Consider the following 15,303-nt stretch of genomic DNA (forward strand, 5'->3'; position numbering starts at 1 on the left):
ATGACCCAAAATACACGGCCAAGGCAACAAAGGAGTGGCTCAAGAAGAAACACATTAAGGTCCTGGAGTGGCCTAGCCAGTCCCCAGACCTAAATCCGATTGAAAATCTGTGGAGGGAGCTGAAAGTTCGAGTTGCCAAATGTCAGCTACCAAACCTTAATGACTTGGAGAGGATCTGCCAAGAGGAGTGTGCCAAAATCCCTCCTGAGATGTGTGCGAACCTGGGGGCCAACTCCAGGAAACGTCTGACCTCTGTGATTGCCAACAAGGGATTTGCCACTAAGTACTAAGTCATGTTTTGTGAAGGGGATCAAATCCTTATTTCCCTCATGAACATGCAGATCTGTCATCATTTGTTAGACACGCATTTCTGCTGAATTTGTTGTTGCTATTCTGTCTCTCAGTGTTACAATACACCGAACATTCGATTTATAGACCGATCATTTCTTTGTGAGTGGCGAGAACATTCAAGATCAGCCGGGGAGCAAATACACATTTCCTTCGCCATATATCATACTATATAGAGTGTATTCTCACAAAATTTGGGATCCTCATCATTGTCAGGATTTCACTGCAAGGATTGCTCTGTCCTCCATGCAGGTCTGTATGTTAGAAAGGAGACGTATGAAGGCCCATAGAAGAGGCAGAACATTGTGATGGTGATAGTGATGAGGATGGTGACAGTGATGAGGATGGTGACAGTGATGGGGATGGTGACAGTGATGGGCATGGTGATAGTGATGGGGATGGTGACCACCAGTAAAACAAACAACTTGCAACACAAGTCCGCCTTTACACACTGTCAGTCTTGAATGCATCCTGAAGTTCTTATATTCTCCACTAGGAGGCAAAATCACTGAGTGGAGCCAACAGACAGGTGACCATGGAAGAGAGAAAGGAAACGATCTTATGAACAGACAGGAAATTCCGGGTGAGAAGACGTAGAGAAGAGACATTGCTGGAACTGGCAGCAGAGGAGGTAATAGGATCTGATTTTATATTTACACCTAGTAAACCCTCCCCCGTCATGTTCATCCGCTTCCTCCACCGTCATGTCCGTCCTCTTCCTTCATTGTCACTGTGACGTCTTTTATTTCCAGCAGATGAAGATACACACATAGAGGAAAATATTATTTCTTTTATTGCTTTCTATAGCTCTGACATATACCGCAGCGCTGTACAGAGATCACTGAGCCAGTCCCATCAGTCTCTGTACCAGAGGAGCTTACACTCTAATGTCCTCTCCCCCACAGTCACATCAGTCTCTGTACCAGAGGAGCTTATGCTCTAATTTCCCCTCCCCCCACAGTCACATCAGTCTCTGTACCAGAGGAGCTTGCGCTCTAATGTCCCCTCCCCCACAGTCCCATCAGTCTCTGTACCAGAGGAGCTTACACTCTGCACCAGAGAGGTTGTGGTGCTGTAGCTCTCCCTCTACACTAGGGGGCCAGGCCTGGGCGCAGAAACATGGCTTTTCTTGGGATAGGATCAGACCATGCTCCCCCTGAGGCACCCAGCTTGCCCTCCCATACTTCACCTACACCTGAAGACCTTGACTGTGGCCCTAAAAGAGGGGAATCCCTCCCTGTCTTCAGAGAGCGGGTTGCTGATTATCTGGTGAGAATTACAAAGGAGGAGGAAAAGCTGATGAATCTGAAAGCAGATTATAAGAAGAAGAAAGTTCTCCATGACAAGGCATGGAGCAGCAAGAGGCAGAGTCTGAAGCCGGAGATGAAATGTTTGGAGGACGCCATCAAGAAGCAGCAGAATTTGGTGAAAGCGCTGAAGGAGAAGAGCGGAGCTTTCAAAGAAAAGTTCCAGAATGAGGAAAGGTTCTGGGAGATGAAGAGAGACGCCAGTAAGGATCCAACAGCGGCGGTGGCAGTATGGGTGGAGAGCGAGGATTGGGTCCTGGATGCTGCCCCTGGTATCCCATCCACCTCAGGATCTGCTTCCCTGGAGGAAATGTCAGCCTCTGCATCCCTCCCCAGCAAGCTGGAGGAACAGCACAGGAGGTAGAGGAAAATGGCGGAGGGCTGCTAACGTTTATTAATGAAATGGAGTCTCCCCTAAGTGGAAGAATCTTCTGCTTTTCTGAGGATTCTGCGGATGAGGATGATGGTGAGGACTCTGTACCTGGTCCTGTAAAGGAAAAAAAGTCAGCAAAACCACGCTTTATTAAAAGTGACAGTTTGGACTCCAGTATGGACAGCCATGTGCACTGTAGAGTTTTGGAGGGAAATCCTCCAGTGTCTGCACAGAGCTCTGCAGGGAAGATGGCTGCTGTGCCTGCAGGACTGCACTCTACTGGGACTGTGGACTCTGATACTAAGAACCCTGTGACTGTGGACTCTGCTGGGGGGAAGGTAAAGGTGGGAACTGACATTTTTGCTGGACAATCCCTGCTGATGTCTGCAAATGCAGCAGAAAATGGTGGGAGGGAAAATGTCAGCTGCACTATGAAAGTTGTTGCTGAAACCCAGGGGAGAGTGACCAGGAGTGGAAGGCTTTTGCCTAAGAGGAGTATGTTGGGGGAGGGGGAGACAGGAGCATCCGGTGTGAGTGGGTCTGCTGGGAGCAGTAGTGCCACGAGTGAAAGGAAACATGTGAATGATGAAAGTGCTTGCAATGCTGGAAAGGGGAATGCATGTGTGTTGGTGGATGGAGTGACTGCTGCTGCCTCTGATGGTGGTTTGCAGAGCGGGGGTTCTGAGGTTCCTGCAACCAATGGGCAGGGTGTAGCTTTAAGGTCCAGTACAACTAATGCTGCAAATAAAACCTATGCTGGGGCTCTGGCTGGGAGGAGGGGGTCACATCATGCTGTCAGCTCTGGGGGGAGGTCTGCTGTAGGTCTGCCATCTGCACCCCTATCCTTCAGGAGGAGGAATTTGGTACAGCTCAGGTGGGGGTGCTCCCCCGGTCAGGAAGTTGGTGGTGGACAGGATTTTGGAGATGGGGTTTAAGACTGATGAGATCTTCGCTTTGATCAGTCCGGTGGGATCCTATGAATATGACCTGTCCTTTGTGCGCCCCGAGTCTCTGGATATATTCTGGGAGAAATATGAACACATGTATAAGGGTCTGCCGGAGTGGAAGGGACTTGTCCCAAAGGTTGTCTCACACCAACCTCTAGTTAAGACGGTCACCATTCTAGTAAAGAGTCGATTCCTTCTGCTGACTTGGCTGTCTGGCTGAGGAGATTTGGGGAGCTACTTACACCCCTGAAGAAGATTGTGCATGAGAGAGGGATATGGACTGGTGGGTGGTCGGTGCAGATGAGGCTGTATGTGTGTGGGAATGTGGTCCAGCATCTGCCCTCCTCAGCCTTCATTGGGAAGGATAGGATTGCTGTGTTCTACCCTGGACAACCCAAGCTCTGCAAAAGGTGCAGTTCTCGGGGTCACTTCGCCTCCTCATGTCCAGAGATGAAGTGCTCTCTATGTCAGGATCTGGGACATCTGGCTAAGGATTGTAACATCATCAGGTGCAATCTGTGTGATAAGGTTGGCCATTCGTACAACCGGTGCCCTGAGACCATGCATAACCAGTCAGCTTTGGTGGAAGAATTTTTTCGTCTGGATATGGAGGAGGCAGAGGAGAGAGGAGCTGTGCTAGGGGTCCCCAATGTCTCTGTCCCTGTGGTCCCAGTGTCTGATGATCCCTCTAATATGTCATCTCCTTGTGTTGTGCCCCCTGAGTTAGTGTCTGTGGATGTTGTGTCTGATCCTCCTGTGCCAGTTTCCCCAGAGGTAGTGGGGGCTGTGGAGGGAGCTGGACCAAAGTGTATGGTTGCACCGACCCCCGGCATCTGAGGATCAGAGGGCGTGAGGGGCTGGGGGGTGGAGTGAATGATGGTGGGGGTGTTGGGGTGAAGGTTGGGGGGACTGCTGTGGTGAGTGGGGTGGGTGATGGTGGAAGGGAGGGGGCTTTGCAGTAGTGTGGGTTATGAAATGATGATATGGAGTGGTTGGAGGCAAAAAGGAAGTCTGGGAAGAAGAAGCGGAAGAAGGATGTGCCTGTATCTGAACCTGGGAGGGTGGAGGTGTCAAACACATTTGATGTGTTATCTGAGGTGGAGGATGAGGGATCTTCGGGTGATGAGTCTGTGGTTTCCATGGAGGAGGAATCACAGAGGACTCTGAAGCGTGTAGGGTCTCCAAGTAGGGAGCGGGGTAAGCAGGCTAAGAAACGTGTACCTTGATCATCCTGATGGCGGTTCCCACTCCTTTTGAAGGTGGCGACCATTAATGTCGCCAGCATAAAATCAGTAAGCGCTCGTAACATGGCCTTATTTTTGCTCAGCAGGTTTGATGCTGATATTTTCTTTTTGAAGAGACCAGGTTGTCCAGTTTGGGGGATGTTCATATGGCGAAGAAGGAGTGGAGGCGCGGCCCCTCCTTCTGGTCTCTTGCTGCCGAGCCTTACACTGGAGTTGCGGTACTTTTTCCGGCATGGTAACCTGTCGGTGGATTATTGAGGTAGAAATGGGGAGATGCATGGTCTTAGACATCTCCATGGGGGGGCAGGACCTGCACCTGATTAACATCTATGGGCCCCAGACAAAATGGGACAGGAAATACCTCTTCATGAAGATCAAGCCTTTTCTTTTTACAGCCCAGCAAGTTGTCTTCGGTGGTGACTTTAACACCGTCACTAGGACTAAGGACAAGAAAGGTACTGGAGCCAGTCTGGACTGTGACGAGTTTTTTCTGGAACAAAATAGCTAGAGAGGCAGGTCTGGTTGATGTGCACATTCATTGCTGCCCAGACGACATGGGATTCACTTTTCAGCGAGGTGCTAGTCAGAGTAGAATAGATACGTTTTGTTTTTTTTTAAAGGGGAACTCCACTTTCTTGGCACCAGTGTGTCAGGTGGTGGAGTTTTCCGATCACTGTATTCTGTCTGTGACTCTGAGTGGCCCCGATACACCACCTGGGGGGAGGGGTACCTGGAAGCTGAATTCGGCACTCCTGGACGATGCGAAGGTGAGTCAATCCTTTGAGGATTTTTTTCAGGCACAGGTATCAATCATGGACTTTTGCAGCAGTAAGTCCAAGTGGTGGGAGCTTACAAAACTAAGGATCATCTGGTTTTTCAAGGCCATAGGAAGAAATAAACAGCTTGATATGTATGTCACCTACCAGCGTCTGCGGAGGAAGCTTGATCAGCTTGTCTGGAATAATGGAGATCCAGGGGCGATCTCTGAGGTTAAACTCTTGCTCAGGCAGTGTCAATATGACAGGCATGCCTCTTTGGTTCTGGAAAGGGATTATGGGAAATATCACTCTCCTGACCCTTACCAGAATTGCAAACAAGGTAGAGCAGTTAAGTCAGTTGTAGGCCTGGTTGACAGTACGGGTTCCCTGACAAAGTCCAAGTCGGGGATCCTGGAAACCTCCAGGTCATAGTATGCTGACCTCCTGGGTAGGAGGGACCTCGATCGGGCGAGCATGTTGGGTTTTCTGGACTCTACTCCAGGACTGGGAAATGGCAGTTCTCTTGTGAGTTTGACAGAGCACATCACGGCAGATGAGGTGGTGAAAGCTATTGATCAGCTTGCCATGAAGAAGTCGCCTGGGCCAGACGGATTGACAGCCGAGTTTTATAAGCACTTTAAGGTGACTCTGGTCCCATATTTGGTGGAGGTTTTTAATGGCTGTCTGAGAGAGGGTTCGCTCTCTCCCTCCATGCGACAATCTGCAGTGATTCTTCTGTCAAAGGGTAAGGATTCTTTGAGAATTGGTGGCCCATTAGCCTTCTCAATGTTGATAGGAAGATACTGGCAAAGATCATTTTCTGGCGTTTATTGACTGTTGTGGGCAATTTACTTTCTCGCCATCAGCACTGTTCGGATCAGGGAAGAAGCACTTTTTCAGCGGTGTTAGCTGTCCGGGAGTCCCTGGAGCGGTGCAGGGCTGCAGGCTGGGGAAAGTTCCTGCTGGCATTGGATCAGGCCACAGCTTTTGATCGAGTCAATCATGAGTACCTGTGGCTGCTTCTTGGCAAGTATGGCCTGGAGGGGGGCTTTATCGATTGGCTAAAGACTTTATACAGAGGGGCTGAAAGCTTCATGCTTGTAAATGGTTTGATTGGACGGCCCTTTGAGGTTGGCTCAGGTGTGCGTCAGGGGTGTCCTTTGAGTCCTCTGCTATATGCGTTTGTAATCGATCTCTTCATTCGGAGGTTAGAGAGCGGACCGTTGTGTGGAGTTCCTTTGGGCATTCCTGGGGAGCCCCCTCTGAGGGTCGTGGCCTATGCTGATGACGTGTCTGTTTTCATCTCCGGGACGCAGGAGGCGGAGGAGGTGGTCTCGGTGATGGAACAGTATGCTGAGACATCTGGCTCAAAGATCAATCAGGATAAGAGTGAGGTTTTCTGGATGGGAGAGGAAGGCGAAGGCTTTACCATTCCGGACGCCTTCCCAGAGCCCCAGCAGGAAATTAAAGTTTTAGGCATCAGGTTTGGTCCCGGTGATTACGGCCTTGCAAATTGGGTAAGCAGGCTACAAGATGCCGATGCCAAGGTTGCCAGCTGGAAGGATTGGATACTCTCTTACAGGGAAAGGATTGACCTGATTAAAACTTACCTGATCCCGGTATTTCTGTATGTCAGCTTTGTCTGTGTTTTACCAGTGTCTCTCTATGCGAGGATCTACAGTTGTTTCTTCCAGCTGTTATGGGGGCACAAACTGAACCTCATTAAGAGGTCTGTAACCTACCTTCCCAGGCGGATGGGTGGCCTAGGTATGGTCAACCCGGTGGTTTTCTTTTCTCTGATGTTTTTGAAACATAATTTTGGTAGCATGCTGGCAGAGGAACCGCCTGGGTGGGTTGGTATTTTTCAGTCCTGGTTTAGGCCTTTTCTGCGGAGCTGGGAGAATGGTGGGCCAGTGAAAGGCCTGAGGGTCCAACATGGTAAGCTCCCGGCTTATGTTGCCCCATGTCTGAAAATGCTTCGGCAATGGCGAGTGACAGTGGAGGAAATTAAGTCTCTTCCTAGGAAGGTCCTGGAGAGGAGGGTTGTTGAATCTGCCATTAGCGAACCATTTGCCTTGAGGGATTGCCCAGGCCCTGTTATGAGGGAGGTCCTGCGTTTGATGAATCTGGAGAGAATCCCTTTAAAGTTTTGGGATTTGGCCAGGCTCTCGTTCCATGGCAGACTCTATGTGAAGGGCAACCTGAAGCATCGCTCTGCGGAGAACCGTGGTTGTCCAAGAGTGGAGTGCGGTGGGGTGGAGGAGACGATGGACCATTTCTTGGTTCAGTGCACTTTCAATATAGATGTCTACAAGTGGGTGGGGCTCTGGGGATCCCTTTCCTTTCCCGCTTGAGTTACGCGGAGTGGTCTTACGGAGCCTTTCAGACTCACCGGGACTTTGATTTTGAGACACTTTTTCTAGTTAGCTTAGTAGTCCGTTACTACACGTGGAATGCACGGTGTCAGATTTCCATTCGCAAAAAAGTCCTTCCTGTCGAGGTGGTGGTGAACAACATTCTGGGTGAGGTTGGGAAGATTCGGGGTCTTGAGAAGGACAGGTGGCGGCTGGGAGCCTGGACAAAGGCGTGGAAAAATGTCAGGTCCCCGTAGCTGCTGTCTGTCAGTCTCTGGGGACATGGCTTCTCTTTCTGTCCTTTCACGTCCCCTAGATTTTTGTGACATCAGATTTTTGAAGAAAGGCTGCATGCATGGGATCAATGTTTCATCGTTTCTTAGCCCGAGGGTGTGTTTAGGTGACGGTCAGGATTTGGTAGTACTTTGCTGAAGTAAGCTGGTTTTGTTGAATTATATATATTTTATTCTGTATATACAGTGGGGCAAAAAAGTATTTAGTCAGCCACCAATTGTGCAAGTTCTCCCACTTAAAAAGATGAGAGAGGCCTGTAATTGGCATCATAGGTAGACCTCAACTATGAGAGACAAAATGAGAAAAAAAATCCAGACAATCACATTGGCTGATTTGGAAAGAATGTATTTGCAAATTATGGTGGAAAATAAGTATTTGGTCAATATCAAAAGTTCATCTCAATACTTTGTTATATATCCTTTGTTGGCAATGACAGAGGTCAAACGTTTCCTGTAAGTCTTCACAAGGTTGGCACACACTGTTGCTGGTATGTTGGCCCATTCCTCCATGCAGATTTCCTCTAGAGCAGTGATGTTTTGGGGCTGTCGCTGGGCAACACGGACTTTCAACTCCCTCAAAAGGTTTTCTATGGGGTTGAGATCTGGAGACTGGCTAGGCCACTCCAGGACCTTGAAATGCTTCTTACGCAGCCACTCCTTCGTTGCCCGGGCGGTATGTTTGGGGTCATTGTCATGTTGGAAGACCCAGCCACGTTTCATCTTCAATGCCCTTGCTGATGGAAGGAGGTTTGCACTCAAAATCTCACGATACATGACCCCATTCATTCTGTCCTGTACATGGATCAGTCGTCCTGGTCCCTTTGTGGACCAGCATGATGTTGCCACCCCCATGCTTCACAGTAGGTATGGTGTTCTTTGGATGCAACTCAGCATTCTCTCTCCTCCAAACACAACGAGTTGTGTTTCTACCAAACAGTTCTATTTTGGTTTCATCTGACCATATGACATTCTCCCAATCCTCTTCTGGATCATCCAAATGCTCTCTAGCAAACTTCAGACGGGCCCGGACATGTACTGGCTTAAGCAGGGGGACACGTCTGGCACTGCAGGATCTGAGTCCCTGGCAGCGTAGTGTGTTACTGATGGTAGCCTTTGTTACGTTGGTCCCAGCTCTCTGCAGGTCATTCACTAGGTCCCCCGTGTGGTCCTGGGATTTTTGCTCACCGTTCTTGTGATCATTTTGACCCCACGGGGTGAGATCTTGCGTGGAGCCCCAGATCGAGGGAGATTATCAGTGGTCTTGTATGTCTTCCATTTTCTAATTATTGCTCCCACAGTTGATTTGTTCACACCAAGCTGCTTGCCTATTGCAAATTCAGTCTTCCCAGCCTGGTGCAGGTCTACAATTTTGTTTCTGGTGTCCTTCGACAGCTCTTTTGTCTTCACCATAGTGAAGTTTGGAGTGTGACTGTTTGAGGTTGTGGACAGGTGTCTTTTATACTGATAGCAAGTTCAAACAGGTGCCATTGATACAGGTAATGAGTGCAGGACAGAGGAGCCTCTTAAAGAAGAAGGTACAGGTCTGTGAGAGCCAGAAATCTTGCTTGTTTGTAGGTGACCAAATACTTATTTTCCACCATAATTTGCAAATACATTCTTTCCAAATCAGCCAATGTGATTGTCTGGATTTTTTTTCTCATTTTGTCTCTCATAGTTGAGGTCTACCTATGATGCCAATTACAGGCCTCTCTCATCTTTTTAAGTGGGAGAACTTGCACAATTGGTGGCAGACTAAATACTTTTTTGCCCCACTGTATGTAAATATGATTTTTATGATATTTGTTTGCAAGATTTTAATAAACAAATTTACACTTTATCCCTTAGGATTCTGGAAGTGTTGCCGGACATCCCTTTTATCTCTGTCAATGAAGATCAGACAAGACGGGAGATATATAGAGATCTGTGGGAATGCAATTTGGAATGTTTATTAGTTTCTCCTTTTAGTAGGACTAAAGTAACGTGGAATGAGTGACCTATGCCCACCAACCATCCCAATATCAACATCCGTTTCTCGCTCTCTGACTCCTGAAGGAAATAGATAGAAGTCAACAATAAGGTCACAGGACGTCATGATGGACAATCAGCCGCACCTCACATCACCGGGTAAGAGGAGACTTTATTGTAAAGGAGAGAGTAGTACGGAGGGTCCACCTAGATCCCCCATCATCTGATAAACACATAGAAACAATGGATTCAGTCAGTGTGTGTGTTTCCTACAGATGGATCCAGTCATGGGAACCCACCAGAGAGATGTCCCTGTCCTCTGTATTCCCGGGATTCCACACAGGAAGATCACACCATCCCTCACCATCATCAGGTAGATGGATCCAGTAATAGGAACCCACCAGAGAGATGTCCCCGTCCTCTGTATTCCCGGGATTCTACACAGGAAGATCACGCCATCCCTCACCATCACCAGGTAGAAGAATTCTCAACAAAACATTCGAGTCTGTGTTTCAATTGGTTTATAAACATTTAAATTATTTTTTTGTTAATAAACACAGAGAGGAGATCTGCAATATTTTAAAATTCTTGTTAAAGAAGAGATAAAAGAGGAGGATGATGAGGTCGGTACGATGGAAGAGTTTTCAGAAAGATACAAGGAGAGTATGATGGACCCATGTAGTGATAGAAACCCACCAGAGAGATGTCCCCATCCTCTGTATTCCCGGGATTCTACACAGGAAGATCACACCATCCCCCACCATCATCAGGTAGGTGGATCCAGTAATGGGAACCCACCAGAGAGATGTCCCCGTCCTCTGTATTCCCGGGATTCCACACAGGAAGATCACACCATCCCTCACCATCATCAGGTAGATGGATCTAGTAATGGGAACCCACCAGAGAGATGTCCCCGTCCTCTGTATTCCCGGGATTCCACACAGGAAGGTCACACCGTCCTTCACCATCATCAGGTAGATGGATCTAGTAATGGGAACCCAGCAGAGAGATGTCCCCGTCCTCTGTATTCCCAGGATTCTACGCAGGAAGGTCACACCATCCCTCACCATCATCAGGTAGATGGATCCAGTAATGGGAACCCACCAGAGAGATGTCCCCGTCCACTGTATTCCCGGGAGTCCACACAGGAAGGTCACACAGTCCTTCACCATCATCATGTAGATGAATCTAGTAATAGGAACCCACCAGAGAGATGTCCCCATCCTCTGTATTTCCAGGCATCCACACAGGAAGGTCACACCGTCCCTCACCATCATCAGGTAGATGGATCCAGTAATGGGAACCCACCAGAGAGATGTCCCCGTCCTCTGTATTCCCGGGATTCCACACAGGAAGGTCACACCATCCCCCACCATCATCAGGTAGATGGATCCAGTAATGGGAACCCACCAGAGAGATGTCCCCATCCTCTGTATTCCCGGGATTCCACGCAGGAAGGTCACACCATCCCTCTCCATCATCAGGTAGATGGAACAAAGCTTCTGGACCTCCAAACTGTGTGAAATGATGTTATTTTTAGATTTAAGTGCTCAGGGTTTGAAAATGTTATATCATTTCGTTGCTCAAGGGTGGCGGGACGATTGATATTAAAACTGAAGAAGAAGAGCTGTGGGAGAACGGTGAGCAGCAGTCTGTGGAGGAGGTTGGAGTCAGGATGGACATTAAAAAGGAGGAAACTTCTCTAGATATTGGGACAGGTTAGTCCTATTGTGATGACATACAAGAGGTGATGTTCTGCTGTAGGCACTCATCACCGCAAATCATCAGACTCAGATCGCTACAAAAAATCCATCCCAAAAAAATCACAAAGAAGAGAGGAAGTCGCTCATTGTTTTAAAGTCCTTGTTCAAATAGATCTAATGTTCCTGGTCCACCTGGATCACAGGAACCCCATCACATTTCATTCTAACTAGAACTTACTGATGAGGAACATACATGGTCACTTTTATGGGGGAAACCCAAAACCTAACCCTAAGGTGGGTAGGTGGTGCTGCCCTGGGTTGTAGAGAGGCACCTGTTCCCCACCAGGATTATCTGACCAAGGAGGCTGAAGACCCTCTAGAAGGGCAGCAGTGTGCTAATAAATGCCATGTCTCTAACCATCATGATTAGTTCCTGTCCTGAATGACAGACTTCATCATAAATAATTGTCTTTATCTGGCACCTCTATTTATTTTCCAACCTATTTCCATGCTTTAATACAGAACCTAATGTTCCTATCCATTACAGCTGAAGAAGACACCATCGTAGACTCCATTGAGACCTGCGATTGCCATGTTCCTGTGTGTGTGGTCAGCTGTGATACCAACCATTTCAGGATTTGAAAGTTCAGTTGAGAGCACTGCCAACTGTGACAGTTATTACCAGAGTTGTGCCTTTAATGTGTCTGTTTTGGAGTGAGATAATTTTTAAGATGCAAATGGACAGGTCAACATTCTTCATTTATGTAATTCTATATCACAACACTTAACCCTATAGTATCCCAGAAAAGTAATCTACCTCCACCCTTGAAGGCCAGCTAGACAAAATATATGTGACTTTCCTTTAAACAAATATACTAAATAAATAAAATAAAATAACACCAACACAAAACATCAAACCATGAAAAAATATAAAAAAATTGTCCAAAAATCCCACCATGTCCAAAATAATTCAAAATATAAAAATCAGAAAATCCAAAATTATAACCAAAATAATCCCCACAGGTGTAAAGTAAAAAGTAAAAACTTAAACTTTTTCTTCTTCTTTCATCACCAAAAACCTTCTTAATACCCGCAAATCCTGATGTTCATACACCTCAAAAAAAGAAAAAAACTCGACATAGTGTCATACCTTAAATAATATACAACACACGTGCCACTCCCTGTGCAGCATGCAAAATATTTAAATAAATGTGTATGCTCTAAACGAGTGTCTAAACACATACACATAGGTGAATGTCAATATAAGTGAAAACACATTCACATGGAATATGAAATGCAATGTGTGAAAACCACTCCACAAATATCACTGCCAGTGTATATCACCACACCCTATATATATAACAGTGATAGCCAAAAAAGCCCAGATCACCACTCTCCAACTCTTATATAGATGGGTAATTACCCTATAGCAGAAACAGCAGGGCAAAATACCACTCTGGGTTACTTTCTCCTCACATCGATTTTCTCCAAGACTAGGGCCACTTCCTCCACCTTCCTCCAGAAAACCAGTCACAGTATAAAAGATATTCTCCTTTATTGGTAACTCACATAAAAATTCAGATGGAAACAGCTCCTCCTCACAAGAGGTACACACATGGACAGGTTCAGGGAAACATTAGCCGCATGTTCCCACTTCCAAGATGGCCGCGATCGCACTTCCGGTCAACGTCGATGCGTCTGACGTCACGTGTCCCTCTTTTTCTGAAAAAATTTTTGGATTTTCTGATTTTTATATTTTGAATTATTTTGGACACGGTGGGATTTTTGGACAATTTTTTTATATTTTTTCATGGTTTGATGTTTTCTGTTGGTGTTATTTTATTTTATTTATTTAGTATATTTGTTTAAAGGAAAGTCACATATATTTTGTTTATTCTTCATTTATGGTCTGTAACGTAGAATGCGCTATCCCTTGACAGAAATATAAGGTGTGTTCTTACACAGCAAATAATTTCTCAAGGTGTGAGAAAGAATGTCGTCAACGTACCCACTCCCATCACCCAATGGGCCCAATAAATGAGGCAGTAGCATTGTACACCATACAGATCATTCTTCAGTTCCTTGTATCTACTGCACTACCTAAAGTTCCCACAAAATGAGGAGATACAGTACACTACACAAAAGGTCCATCTGCATTTCTCAGTATAACGTCATGTTCCCGACAAATGAGGAGGAGATACTGGACACAATATGAAAGGTCCATCTCCATTCCTCAATATAACGTCATGTTCCCAACAAATGAGGAGATACTGGACACCATATGAAAGGTCCATCTCCATTCCTCAATATAACGTCATGTTCCCAACAAATGAGGAGATACTGGACAGCATATGTGGTTTTATAATTGATATTCTTTCTCACAGATGGACGCTATGTCTGGAACACCTCAGATGGAGATCTTACTCGGTCCTTGGATGTGAACGCAGAAAATGGCATTGGAAAGTATTCCCTGGGAACAATCCATGTTCCTCCAGATACACATCACAGACTTTGCTGTGCCAATAGACCTAATCCCGAAGCCTCTCTTGATAAATCTCATACGGTCACCAACAAAGCATGTTCGTTACTTGACAGTGTGGATAGATCTTCTGATAGATCGAGTCCCCAAAGAACTTCTAGTAGTTTAGATACACACATAGATGCTGAACTGTCCCTGTGTCCTGCAGTTGATCAAGGTATTTTATCAGAACCATCTTTTTCAGAAGCACAAGGGACACCAACGCGTGAGCGACCATTTCCTTGTCCAGAGTGCGGGAAATATTTCAGTGTGAAAGGAAACTTTATTGTTCATCAAAGAACTCACACGGGCGAGCGTCCTTTTTCATGTTCAGACTGCGGAAAAAGTTTCACTCGAAAAAGTGTTCTCATCGAGCACCAGAGAATTCACATGGGTGAGCGGCCTTTTTCGTGTGCAGAGTGTGGGAAATGTTTCACTCAGAAAGGAGACCTTCTTACGCACCAGAGAAGTCACACCGGAGAGCGTCCTTTTTCATGCTCGGAGTGTGGGAAATGTTTCACTCGGAAAGAAAGGCTTCTTACGCACCAGAGAAGCCACACTGGTGAACAACCGTTTTCGTGTTCAGAGTGTGGAAAACGGTTCACCCAGAAAGAAAACCTCCTAACACATCAGAGAAAACACACGGGCGAGCGTCCTTTCTCGTGTTCAGAGTGCGGGAAAAGTTTCACTCGGAAAGAAAGGCTTCTTACACATCAGAGAAGTCACACGGGTGAGCGTCCTTTTTCGTGTTCAGAGTGTGGGAAATGTTTCACTCAGAAAGAAAACCTCCTTACGCATCAGAGAAGTCACAGGGGCGAGCGTCCTTTTTCATGTTCAAAGTGCGGGAAATCTTTTACTCGGAAAGAAACCCTCCTTGTACACCAGAAAAATCACACAGCACAGTGTCCTTTTTAAAGTTTGGTATGAGGAAAATGTTTTCACCCTGAAAGAATAGGAAAACACCAGAACAGGAAAACACCGAAACTGGAGTGCAGAAAAATGGCAGCAGGTGATCTGGGCTGATGAGTTGAAATGTGAAAAAATTGGCTGTAGCAGGAGGCTGTTTGTTGGGGGAAGGGCTGGAGAGCGGTACAATAATGAGTGTCTGCAGCCAGCTGTGAAGCACGGCCCACATTGAAGAAAAATATATTTGAAATATATTTTAAAAATATTCTTATATATTGACATTTACTTGAAATACTTATTAAAATATATATATATACACTGTATGTTGAAATGTGTTTTTTATATATTACAAAGTATATGAAAAATATTTTTAAAAATATATATTTTTTAACTATACTCTTCAGATTTTTTTTTAACGTATTAAACTCATTTTAACGTATATGTTTACATATATTTTGTAAATGCATTCCAAAAATGTAGATTTGTATTTTTAAAGACATACAGTATATTTAAAAAAGGAATTTTAAAAAATATTTTTCATTTATTTTGTAATAATACAATAATGAGTGTCTGCAGCCATCTGTGAA

At 46.0% G+C, this 15,303-nt stretch overlaps 2 protein-coding genes across 2 annotated transcripts in view; both read left to right on the forward strand.

The window, feature by feature from the left end:
- Window positions 1-15,037, forward strand: part of LOC149453268 (uncharacterized) — a 45,696-nt gene extending 30,659 nt beyond the window's left edge. Inside the window, 5 exon segments of the mRNA XM_089688620.1 lie at window positions 9,470-9,599; window positions 10,369-11,073; window positions 11,178-11,307; window positions 13,677-14,631; window positions 14,633-15,037. Of these exon segments, the coding sequence (XP_089544746.1) occupies window positions 9,470-9,599; window positions 10,369-11,073; window positions 11,178-11,307; window positions 13,677-14,631; window positions 14,633-14,765 (2,053 nt within the window). The 3' untranslated portion in view covers window positions 14,766-15,037.
- On the forward strand, window positions 995-9,717 carry LOC149453269 (uncharacterized). Its single transcript, XM_089688553.1, has 2 exons — window positions 995-2,366; window positions 9,470-9,717. The coding sequence occupies exon 1, from the start codon at window positions 1,468-1,470 to the stop codon at window positions 2,017-2,019; it is 552 nt and encodes a 183-aa protein (XP_089544679.1). The 5' UTR covers window positions 995-1,467; the 3' UTR covers window positions 2,020-2,366; window positions 9,470-9,717.
- Window positions 15,038-15,303: the final 266 nt, after the last annotated feature.

This window comes from Staurois parvus, unplaced genomic scaffold (genome assembly GCF_062004578.1).
Source record: "Staurois parvus isolate SC_StPar_1 unplaced genomic scaffold, SC_StPar_1.0 ptg000449l, whole genome shotgun sequence".
Classification (NCBI taxonomy): Eukaryota; Metazoa; Chordata; class Amphibia; order Anura; family Ranidae; genus Staurois; species Staurois parvus.